The sequence below is a fragment of the Carcharhinus amblyrhynchos genome, chromosome 11 (assembly GCF_965287045.1).
Source record: "Carcharhinus amblyrhynchos chromosome 11, sCarAmb.v2.hapA, whole genome shotgun sequence".
Classification (NCBI taxonomy): domain Eukaryota; kingdom Metazoa; phylum Chordata; class Chondrichthyes; order Carcharhiniformes; family Carcharhinidae; genus Carcharhinus; species Carcharhinus amblyrhynchos.
Genome location: NC_137334.1, coordinates 81,943,291 through 81,956,082, shown reverse-complemented (window position 1 = coordinate 81,956,082; position 12,792 = coordinate 81,943,291). Strand labels below are relative to the sequence as shown.

The 12,792-nt window shown below is 44.6% G+C and overlaps 1 protein-coding gene across 2 annotated transcripts in view; it reads left to right on the top strand.

Moving 5' to 3' along the window:
• The window catches only part of epb41l5 (erythrocyte membrane protein band 4.1 like 5), a 160,431-nt gene extending 150,109 nt beyond the window's left edge, over positions 1-10,322 (top strand). For both annotated transcript variants that reach the window (XM_080199480.1, XM_080199479.1), the window contains exons 22-24: positions 1,315-1,392; positions 3,653-3,795; positions 4,581-10,322. In XM_080199480.1, coding sequence (XP_080055606.1) covers positions 1,315-1,392; positions 3,653-3,795; positions 4,581-4,644 — 285 coding nt within the window. In that variant the 3' untranslated portion in view covers positions 4,645-10,322. The remainder of the gene's footprint in view (positions 1-1,314; positions 1,393-3,652; positions 3,796-4,580) is intronic.
• Positions 10,323-12,792: the final 2,470 nt, after the last annotated feature.

Below are 12,792 nucleotides of genomic sequence, written 5' to 3'. Positions count from 1 at the left end.
CATCCGGAACCCGGGTTCGATTCCCGGCTTGGGTCACTGTCTGTGTGGAGTTTGCACATTCTCCCCGCCTCTGCGTGGGTTTCCTCTGAGTGCTCCGGTTTCCTCTCACAGTCCAAAGATGGTTAAGTGGATTGGCCGTGCTAAATTGCCCCTTAGTATCAGGGGGATCAGCTAGAGTAAACGCATGGGGTTGCGGGAATACCTGGGTGGGATTGTGGTCGGTGCAGACTCGATGGGCTGAATGGCCTCCTTCTGCACTGTAGGACTCTTATGATTAATTGCCCGTCCCTAATTGACTTTGCGCTGCGTTCTTGAACAAAAGAGGCCCATGTGGTGTAGATCTGATGATGGGGATGCAACAATGTACACTTGGTCGGCAGCAGATGTGAACAGAGAGAGAATTGGAAAGGTAGGGCAGTGTGTGCGGCCGCAGAGTAATTAAGTAGCAACTGGGGAAAGGGTAGGTAGTGGTGGAGACAGCAATGATTGGGATGATATGGGGATGCAGAAACGGGTTGAGAGAGGAAAGTGCTGTGAGGTGGAAACCATGCAGAGAGAATTGCAGATGGCGACGGTGTCTCGTGGGTAGGCCAGCTGGTGATTGAGGCAAGCATTGTATCAGTTCCTTTGCACGGGTTTCCTCCGGGTTTCCTCCCATACTCCAAAGATGTGCCAGATAGGTGGATTGGACATGGGAAACGTATGGGGTTACGGGGATGAGGTGGAGGTTATATTCTCAGACGGAGAGTTGGTTCTGACTCAATGGGTCGAAAAGCCTCTTCTGCACTGGCAGGATTCTGATTTTTCCTTAACGGCCAATTTGTCCAGGCCTCCGTGGGCTAATATGGTTCTCGCCGTGTTTGCGTGGGTTTCCTTCGGGTGCTCAGGTTTCCTCCCACAGTCCAAAGATGTACAGGTTAGGTTGATTGGCCATGCTAAAATTGTCCGTTAGTGTCACAGGAATTAGCAGGGTAAATACATGGGATTGTGGGGATAGGGCCTGGGTTGGGATTGTTGTCAGTGCAGACTCGATGGACCGAATGGCCTCCTTCTGCACTGAAGGGATTCTGCGAGCCTCTTTCTTCTATGGACTGGCATGAACCTGCTGTAGAATGGGCATAGTCGAGGTCTGGGGCAACATTCCCTCATTAATCTTCAGCCACCACTGGTTGTACGAGTTAATTGCCTTCCCCTCCTTGAGTATTGCTGCACTGTAATGAGAGAACACCTTTCCACAGCACGGTATTGTGGCACCAAATCGTATTGCTTTATTTCTCAGCCCCTGGATCTGAAACTCTTTTGTTGTGTTTGCAGAATGTTGCTGAGGATTTGGACAACCTGTTATCGGCACTGAGTGAGAATCTGATCGATTTCACTGACCCTACGCCACTGGTAGGTTCTATTTCTAAAGGTGCACCTCCCTCCTGCTGTGAGATCATTGTAATTAGAGCCAGCAAGCTGCAGTCTCTGCCGGAGCCCACTCACTCTCTGCTTTCTCTATCCCTAAAGGATCTATATGATTATCTGTTAACAAGAAGAAGGCTGAGGCAAAAATATTAGCGTTTATATAGTGCCTTTCATAACCTTGGGGTGTCCCAAAGCACTTTACAGCTGAATAAATCATTTATGGAGTGTAGTCACTGCGGTAATGTAAGAAACACAGCAGCACGTTTACCCATAGCATGGCCTAGTGGTATAATTGCTAGACTATCATTCCAGAAGCTCAGCTAATATTCTGGAGTGCCGGGTTTGAATCCCCCCACCGCAGATGGTAGAATTTGAATTCAATAAAAACTACCAGGAATTAAGAATCTATTGATGACCATAAAACCATTGCCAATTATTGAAAAAACCCATCTGTCCTTTAGTGAAGGAAATCTGCTCTGGCCTACATGTGAGTCCAGAGCCACAGTAATTTTCACAATAACTTCATTACGATATGAATGTAAGCCTACTTGTGACTAATAAATAAGCTTTACTTTACTTTTTAATGTGGCTGAGTTTCAACTACTCTTGGGCAACTAGCGATGGACGATAAATGCTGACCAGCCAGCGACCCATGTCCCATGAATGAATTAAAAAAACGCTCACACAATCAATGCTGAGATAATAATCAGATCATCTTATCTGTAATGTTGATTGAGTAATACCTATTGACAAGGACAGCTGCCCTAGACTTCTTTCAAATAACACCATGAGTCTTTTCCACCCACCTTAGAAGGCAGACAGAGCCTTGGTTTAACATCTCATGTCATTCTCATTCAAAAGATGGCATGCCAACAGTGCAGCACCACCTCAAAGCCGCACTTTGATTTTTGAACTCAAGCCCTAGATTGGCACTTGAACCAACAAACTTGTGACTTTAAAGTGAGGGAGTGTCACCAACGGAGCCATGGCAGATGCTGAGTCAGCTGTGACCCTGAAACTTCTTCACAACTGATGGTCTGTAATTTAATGACCTATGTTCCCAAAAATCTCATTTCAGAGCCACATGAGTAATTTGTACTTTTCAACGCCTTATCAGAATTATTTCTAATTACATTTTAATGCCCCCCTTTACACTGGCCTTCAAGTGACTTTTTATAAAGCTAATTTAACAACCGAGCCACTCAGATAGTTGATTCACTTTCCATTTGGCAGCTGTCACTACCAGCTTCATTGCAGAATTATCGTTGAAGAATCCAGTGCCAGTCTAGAATTGATCATTGATGTTCCTGTAATCTTGCATCATTCCAGCTATCTTGCTCAGGCAGTGCAGATTTACCAATCTATCTGTTGAAGTTATTCACAGAAAAAAATGTAGCTTTTTGAACATTGCAGAAAAGAGAAAAGTTGTCAAAGCTTTTGGTTTTGCACTCATCAGGACAGATGCAAGAATACCAAATTTCAAAGGGAAAACAATTTATACTGCATGAGAAGTGGGTGGTGTTTGGTTGGCATGAGCACTCTGGTAAAGGCATTGACTTGGAGAATGCACTAGGGAACAGTTAACCGCAAGGGTGCTGATTGGTTGGTAAATGGTCTCTGGCCGAGGCATTGCCATAGGGAATGCACCAAGGAACAGTTATTCTCTCGGCTTTTGTTTAATTGAAAAATGCCTGGACATGTTCCTTTTGCCTGCAGCGGACAGGGCCTTATGTACGAGTATTTCCAGCAAGCATATTTGAGTTACATTGTGAGCCCGACTGGCGATGATGATTTAGTAGTTAGTATAATTCTTAGCGCATTTAGGTAAGTGCTGTCCCATCACTGAATCATATATAATGTTGGACATTTGGGAGTTTTGCAAACATGGGTTAGTTGAGTGCGGGCACTACTTTTCCTGTTGCGAACAGTCGGGGATGAGGGGGGGAGTGCGTGATGTTTGATACAATCCACCACTGGGGTGTACAGTCTATATAGCTGGTATCGTACCGCCACTGAAATTAATATATCACATTACTCATTTGTGTGGAAGGTAGCGTGTCCTTTTGGCTTATCGGCAGCTTTCTGTTAGTGGATAATAAATACCATTTGTGTTGCTACTGCAAAAAAGCTTTGACCACATGCTTGTGTTTTTTCCAGCAATACTCCAGTTCTGTAATACCAAAGGACTGTTCAGCTATTCCTTCTGATCTTTGTGTGTTTGTGAATGTTTTTGACGTCGATATAGGGCAGGGTGGTTCCGAATGGAATTTTCAGTCGAGATGGCTCTTCCGCTGTAAAGGCATCAAAACCGCTCACCGAACCTGTACTCTTTCCGCTCCCGTCTCCCACTCCAGCTCAACGTTCCTTGGAGACGACATTTACTACCAGGTAAAGTCTCAGTAATAGCATCTGCCGCTGAGGAATGAATGAGTGTGATTTAAACCCAAGCCTTGTGTTTAGTTGGAAATGGGAAAATGGTTATAATTTTATGGAATGTGGCATTTGAATTTCTCTACGTCACAATTTCAATGATTTAATCCTCAAATCCCCTCCTGACTTTGTGCCATCTTCCAAATTTACTGCCAATTTCTGTGGCACGGTGGCACAGTGCTCAGCACTGCTGCCTCACAGCTCCAGGGACTTGGGTTCGATTCCCGACTTGGGTCACCTGTCTTGTGGAGTTTGCGTATTGTCCCCAGGTCTGCGTGGGTTTCTTCCGGGTGCACTGATTTCCTCCCACAGTCTGAAAGATGTGCTGGTTAGGTGTGTTGGCCATGCTAAATTCTCCCTCAGTGTACCCGAACAGGCACCGGAGTGTGGCAACTAGAGGATTTTCACAATAACTTAAATGAAGTGTTAATGTAAGCCTACTAATAAAACGGTGTCCCTCCCCCCATCCCCTCAAAATCCCACTGCAGCATTTATGGGGCCAAACTCTGGGCTTCCTTCACCTCCCCAAGTCACTCCACCTCGTTGCCCCCCCCCTCCCCTTCAATGGAGAAAGAAAACTGCCTCTCAGCCCACCTTCTCAAGCAAGAGCTTACGTCACCTCCCTTCATGCCCTCACCCTCTCTCCAACTCCCCTCGCTGCTCTCCTCTGAGTCCGGTGCCTTGGGACCTCTCGCTGCTGATGATGTTCGGTCTGTTGTTAACGCGTTGTTTATCTCCCGCAGCGCTCCCGCGAAGGATGTGGAGAAACCTGCGAAGCCCAAGGGGTTGTTGACAACAGAGTTGTGAGGTCGACTGGGCTCACCTTTTGACCTGTTTATGAAATGGAAATTGACAGTCAAAGGTGGCCTGCCTGCATTTAGACTCTCAGACATTGTGTGTGGAGTAAACCAGCAACATTGATGACCTCCTTTTGTATAAAATCTGAGCTCCACGCTTTCTCCTTATTGAGTAAACGTTATGGGCCGTTTGCTGTAGGAACACTCCCCTGTGGAATCTTTGCTTTTCGTACCCACAACAAAAGGAAAAAGTTTCTAGTTGCTATTAGAGAATGTGAATTCCTCCTGGATTAAGGCTACTGGAAAATTAAACATGGGTACAGGAGGCGCCTGGAATAATTACCATAATTTCATCTCAAAGAATAAGATGTGCTTTATCAGTGAGAGCGACGGTTTCTGTTGACTACTGATCCTGAGGAACTGCTGTCAGAGGCGCTAGTGGAATAATCGCTGACTCCGGGCAGGGAGTGAAGGTTGGCGATGGAGTTACTACACTACAACCCAAGCATGGCTCTCCATTGGAGCAACAGATCACTGGATCAGTTCTGCCCAACACTTTAGTGAAGAGTAGAACTTGTAACATCTCAGATTTTAACTACTGAGGCATCACGCAATATATGGACCCTGGATCTAACTCCAGTTTCTTGGTGAAGGATGTCCAGGGAGCTCCAGAGCAGGGTGGCGACACCAGCACAGATTCTGAATTACACTGGTTCTCCGTGAGCTTCCTCATATCCTGGCAGTGGTTTGAATAACTTTCCAATTTGAGGTCCTCAGAAAGGTTGGGTGTGTGTGTGGGGTAGGGTTGTGGGGGGGCCTTTCAAAGCGGAAAACAAACTCGAGCCTTATCGGAAGTATCACATTTTTGACCATTGTTCGCTCGCCTGTGCGGTGTGTTTTAACAGCAGTAAATGAGGGGAAAAGCCTGGAAAGGCATGAATCGCCACTCAGCGATGGTTTCATCTGGCTTTCCTTCAATGGATATCTGAAGCATGATGGGAAGAAGGACAGATATGGCTCGCAAAGAGGGCGGGGGAAGAACAAGTGTGACCATGCAACTTTCACAAAGTATTACTTATAAAACTGTAACTTTTTTCCAACTGGTTTTATATTGAAGTTGCAACTTATTTTTAAACTCCTTTCATTCTCTCTGTTTGGATCTTCTTGCCACCCTCTCCCAACACTCCACCCAATCTCCAAACACTCTGTTACTGCACCCCATCATGCCGGCATAGTGTGCTCCAAGCCGGCTGTGACCTGAAGCAGCCGTGTCTGAACACATATCAGCGGATCATGGTGAGTGAAACCTGCACTTAAACTAAACGTGCAGGTACTGCTCCACTCAACCTTGAACCACACCGCAGCTTTTGATGCTGGTCTCATCCAATTTGGACACCTTTTTGGGGTCTACTGTTGTGAATCTTTTCTGTGACTTTAGTAAGGTCAACAGCGTGTGTACGTGTGGATCAGTGCGTGCTTGAAAGTTCTTCACATGAGTATTGCAGAGTAACACCACACCTGTGCTTGCCGTGACTGGTCCTTCATCTTTTTCCTCCCTTTTTTTGGGAGGGAGGATGTCTCCATTATAATTAGCACCTTGTTTCCCTGGTGCCATGATTAGTCTTTATATAATCATAGGATGACTGAATCTGCTGAGTTGTAATTGTTTCTCGTAGGTTCATAGACCCCTTTCCCCCACTACAAATGTCCAGATACTCATATTTTGTTGCATCTTTTCATTATTTGTGAGCTGGTGTGTACACTTGTCCTTCTCTAGTGCTCTTACCCACCCAATCTCCTGAGAACTAGTCTTCGTTTCGTTTGTATCCCAAGCTACTGATGTTTGACTGTAACCACTGCAGCTCCCCGGCTAACAGTGCACAACCCCACTGCTTCAAGATTTGTGACTTATGCTTGTTATGTCGTAATGTTCCCTGAGCGCCCCAGCTTTGCTCATTTCTGGCTCAGAGGGTCGTATGTTTAGCCTGTACACCAGAGATCCCTGCGAAGTCCTGTGCTGCTGGCATTGCTGTCCTTTGGGAATGGGATCCCACCATGAACTGAGATCTTACCTGCCTGCTCATGGCAGCACTCGAAAGGCAGGCAATTCTCCCAGTATCCTGGTCAATGATCCACCCCAATGCTTGAATGATCATTCACGTCACTACTATTTATAGGGCATTGGCCCACAAGACTGTTCGAGAGTCATTATGGCACAGAAGGAGGCATTTGGCTTATCAACTCCATACCAGTTAGCAAACTCCAAAGGGTAATGCATCACAGTGGCACAGTGGTTTGCACTGCTGCCTCTCAATACCAGGGACCTAACTTAGACTCCCGGCTCGGGTGACTGTGTGGAGTCTGCACGTTCTCCTCACGTCTGCATGGGTTTCCTCCGGGTACTCCGGTTTCCTCCCACACTCCACAGGTGTGCAGGTTGGGTGGACTGGCCATGATAAATTGCTGCTTAACATCAGGGGGATCAGCGGGGTAAATGTGTGTGATTACGGGAATAGGGCCTGGGTGGGATTGTTGGTTCGAGGCTTGATGGGCCAAATGACCACCTCCTGCACCGTACAGATTCTATGATCACATGAACCACTATGAATTGGTTCAATGACCCTCTTGAAATGCAAGTAATTTAGTTTATTTCCTTGTTCGTTGTGGAATTAAGGCTTGAACCTGTTCCCATTAGAAAGATTGACACTTTATTAAACAAGAATCTTAACTGGCACACCTCTCTGAACTCTGATGTCATGAAAATATATTGTTTTGTTTAAGATGGTATTGTAAGTTTGTCTCATCATAAGAATAAGTTCATTGAAGTTTCTGTGGTCACAATTGGCAGCTGCTATGATTTAAGATGGAGACTGATGAGGATTCTCCTCTTATACAATGTGTTTGTGTACTTTCATATCCATGTACTTCATTGTGATCCCTACTGGAAATTAAGGGTGTACGAAACTCAAAAAGACACAAGTCTTTCTCAACTTGTCTTTACCAGGGAGTTGAATGAAGTCAGTTGGAGCTCCTGCAAATGATGTACAAAAATTCATGAAGATAATTAATTATACACCACAGTTAAGCTGATGCATAATTTTAGCCTCATCTCGATTATAGTTTGCGTTATGTAAGTCGGGTGTCACTGGTACTACATGAGGTGAGGAGGGAATAGTTCCTGGGCGAAATGATCTTGCATTGTTTCAGGTTTTGGGCCTGCTGTGCCCAGCACTAAGCCACGTTCTCGTCATCCGGTAAGCTTGAATAGAACGTGTCAAACTTTAGTTTCCTTGTGACTTTGAGGGATTTTATACTCAGAGCCAAGAGGCCTACACAGTAAAAACAAAGCGCTGTAAGTATTTAGCAGATCTTTGGCAGGAGAAACAGGAGTTAATGATTTGAGTGAAATCCTTCAGAGGTTATATCTGTTTTTTTTCCCTCTCCTCAGATGCTGCTAGCCACTGTGAGTACTTGTATAGAAACATACATAGAAAGTAGAAGTAGGCTATTCAGCCCTTCAAGCCTGCTCTGCTGTTCTTTTGATCATGGTTGATCATTAAATTCAAAGCCCTGATCCATCCCTTCTTCCCATATCCCTTGATCCCTTTAGCCCCAAGAGCTATTTCTAATTCCTTCTTGAAATCTCACAACATTTTGGCCTCAACTATTTCCTGTGGTTGTGAATTCCACATGTTCGTCACCCTGTGGGTGGAGAAATTTCTCCTCACCTCAGTCCTAAAAGGTTTAACCTTATCCTCAAACTATGACCCCTAGTTCTGGACTCCCCCACCATTGGCAACATCCTTAACCTACTCTGTTAGAATTTTATACGTTTCTATGAGGTCTCTGCTGGCTCTTCTGAACTCCAATGAATTTAATCCTGACTTAGTCTCTCCTCATATGACAGACCTACCAACCCAGGTATCAGCTTGGTAAACTTTCGCTGCACTCTCTCTATAGCAAGAACATCTTTTCTCAGATAAGGACACCAAAACTACTCATACTAATCCAGCTGTGGCCTCATCAATTTGGAGTAACGATGTTGAGGTCTGGTGTCCGGAACTCAGGAAAGATATATTGGCCTTGGAGGGGCTGTAATGCAGATTCACTCGACTTAAAGAGGAATTTAAGGGGTTAAATTACGCAGGGATTACTTAAAAGATGGCGACTAATTCTTTGCATATAGAAAATAAAGGAGCACTCCAGTTGGGTGTTTAAAATAATAAAAGGATTTGATAGGGTAAGTCAAAGTGAATCTACTTCCTGTGGTGGGAATCCAAAAATCACAGGACATATTTGTAAAATTTGGGCTCGCATTCACATAGTGGGTAGTGGAAATCTGAAACGGAAGTCCAGACTGTTAATCTCTCATAAAAACCTGGTGGCACTGAAGGATGCCATTTAGTCCCATACACTGGCTCTTTGAAAGCACTATCCAATTGGCAGGATTTGAACTTCAACTTGGAAAGAGCAGACCAGGTGGGAAGGGTAACAAAGGCATTGGCTCACCAAACGAAAGCTACTTTTGTACGCAGCAGGATACTGAGCCACAGTCATGGCAGGATGAATCCAGTCTGTCCTAAATTAGTTGACCTTTGTTGAGGTTGCCACAGAAAACCAGTGGGGAGATGAAAATTATTTTTCTGACATTGTGTTATGATCTGGAACGTGCAGCCCGCAAGTGGAAATTGTCACTTTTCAAGTATTTATTGCGTTCTCTTTTAAAAGGAGAAACAAAGGAGCAAGAGAGGGTGGGATTCGAATTCAAAGAGCTATCACGGACACAAGGCTTCAGAAGGCCACATCCTGTAAGGTTCTAGGAGAAATTGAGAGCATGGACTGGGTGAGAGAGGAGCAGAATCAGCCAGGGTTCCCATTCCCAATAAAGAGATTCCGGACACACTCCATCATTAGGCTGTGACATGATCCGGTTTCTGGATGATGCCCACTGCAGTTCAATAGGCCCATTCACAACAACTGGGGCTGAGCCATAAAGGATTGCCATTTGTTTGAGATGGCAGTGGTGTCCTACAGTTTGCTCAGAGTCCAGGTTGCTATGGGAACACGCAACTTTGGTTGTAGCCCAGTGCTATGGGTAGTGGTGGTAGAGATTCCAATTTCTTTCCATCATATTGGTGAGCAGGAATCTCTCCCACCTTTACCACCAGTCACTGGCGTGTATTGGAAGGATTTGCCGGTTTGCTCCTTAGCCTGTTTGCCCACGAACTGGGACTCAAACCCAGAGTCTTCGGCTCAGAGACAAAGACAAGATACAACTCACCACACCCTGTATCTTGGATAAGCTATTGGATGGCGTTTCAGTGTCTGCCATCGAGAGGAGCAGAGAACTATTGAATAGAAAAAGGTATACAAGTATATTTATCAGCTAGTGTACAAGATACAGCCACTGTCCTGCAATTTGTCTTGTTAATTTATAGTGCTAGATCTTCATATACAAGTGCAATTTTCATTAGTCCCCAAATAATTTATTTGATTTATTAAAAAAATGCACGTTTCACTGTATTGTCACAATGAGTAGTATATGTAGCAAGCAGTATTAGGGGCACGGCACTGATTTCTGTATTTCTATGTGTTTGTGTATGTGGTTTGTAGTTTACTAACTCTTTTGTACATTTATATGGTGTAGTTTTCCTTTTTCTCCTGATACAATAAAAGTTCTACAACTGATGGGAAGTTTCTGTGTCTGTATATCTTCTGCCTTTGTTTTTATTTTAACTCCTTTTTAAAACAACACCCTTGAACTCATTCCTTAGCCCGTATGCTAAGGAACATCAGAACTGGGAATAGAAGTAGGCAAATGCAACCTTCCGAGCCTGCTCCACCAGTCAGATTACGGCTGATCTCTCCCTGGTCTCAAATCCATCTCCCCACATCTCTTTATCCCTTATTTTGTTCACAATATATCCATCTACTTCTTGAGACCATTCAATGGGCCAGGTCTCAACACCCCTTTGCTGAGCTACACTGGCTCCCAATTCAACAATGCGACAATTTTTAAAATTCCCATACATAGTTAATCGTAGCTTTCAAAAGGGAATTGGATAATATTAAATTGCAGGGTCACAGGGAAAGGGTGACGGAATGGGCCTGGCTGAGTTGCTCTTGCAGAGAGCTGGCACAGGTGCAATGGGCCAAATGGCCACCATCTGTTCTGCTGTAACCATTCTGATCCATCAGTGCCACCACTCTCTAAATGTTCAGTGTTCTTCCAGTTCATACCTCTGGCATGTTTCTGATTTGAAACGCTGCATCATTGGCAGCTGTGCCCTCAGCTTAGCTCTAGAACTCCCCCCCCCACCGCCGACAAACCTCTTCAGACACATAGAGAAGACCCCAGTCACACAAGGCAGGAAACGATCCACAGTCCCTGGCACTGTGAGGTAGCAATGCCAACCAGGGAACCACCTGTGTCTTAAAGAAGGAGAGAAAAGTTAACAGTGGAGCACATTCCAGAGGCTTAGCTGCTAAAGCAAGGTAATGGTTTGTATTAGAATGAAAATAGATAGTGCTCAAGGGGCCGGAGTGAGAGCACTGCAACATTCTTGGAGATCTGTAGGACTGGAGATGATTACAAACTTGGTGAAGCCCCAGAGGGATTCGATCACAAGATGAACATTTTGAAACACAAGGTATTGCTGGACTTGGTGGCACCACTTGAGGGCAAGAGTGAATCTGGAGCTAGATGGAACAGGAGTGTAAATTTATGCACTATACAGTGGTCAATTCGATTGAGCACTGGAATCAAAAGGAATGCTTTATCCACTACACTAGCAACCACGCAGAGGAGGTTAAGCCCTGTGGGAATTAACTCCCTCTCTATTTTTATTGTGTTTATGTTTGAGGTTCGATGAACAAGTAAAAATTTGGCAGTCATGTTAACTTGTATATTCCTGTGGGTTCGGGCTCCAAAAACGAACACACAAAAAAAAACCAAACTATTATTTTGAAGCTTCTGAAGAAAGTGACCTAAAGCAACTGTAGTTGTAAACATTAGCTTTTATTTGTTGTGTAAGGCGCACACTCGGTTCTGGGAAACATTCCACAAGAGAGGAAAAGGTAAACATTACAAACATCAGTCGGTTCGACAGCAAGAGCGTCAAACCCAGTGCATCTCTGTCAGAATATTTCACTGGTCTACCAATCATACATTGCAACAGCTACCTTTATTTTCAGAGTATTTTGTTTTCTGACCTTTTACATTTTGTTAACATTTGCATCGTAAACATCTGAAAAAAAACGCGCGCGCACACGTTTTCATGGAATCATAGAATCCCCACTGTGCGGCAGGAGGCCATTCGGTCCATCAAGCCTGCACCAACAAGAATCCCACCCAGGTCTTATCCTGATAACCCCACATATTTACTCTGCTGCATTTCATTGCATCAGTTCCAGAGAGGCAAACGCGTGCCTTTCGGACACCAGTTAATGCTCCAGAAGCCTTTTTTTTACATGAGGCAGTGGCCTCAACATCACTTTAATTTTGAAAATAAGTTACAGAGAAATGGGTTTAACTGCCAGCTTTTTGCAGACATTTGTGTAAAATTAATGTGCAGGAAAGGATTAGTGTGATAGGAAAAAGTGGGCAACATTTGATACAGATTAACCGAACCAGTGATCCATAAGCAGGACACTGCATGGCTTTTCTTTCTATTGCATTTGATACAACATCCCGCATTCACAACACTGATTATAAAACATACTCGTTACAGTTCTGCTGCAAGTCAGTCTAAACACTCCCCTGTTCTAAAAATAAGCTTACACGTTGGTTCAAACTCTCTCACCTCCCAATGTGGTATGGTGGAGGAATTGTAATCAGTGCAAGCACCACAGACGTAGATGCAAAACACACTTTTGATTGTGGAATTCTGGAAACAGACTTCACCTGAGGGATTGCTGGTGACAGCAGCGGAAAACATAACGCACTGTTGGTGCCAAACACCACTATGTGCACCAAGAGAAGGCAAACCGCCCACGTGCCTCTTTAGCCTGGCATGGTTCATATTGTGTGTGTCAGTGTGTGAGTTGCATAATTAATCAAGACTCCTGGATTGTGCGTGACCAAACTGGAAGGTGATACAGATTTTCATCAAATCTGAACTCTCAGCCATTATTCGACAAGGCAGTCTTTACCCAGTAA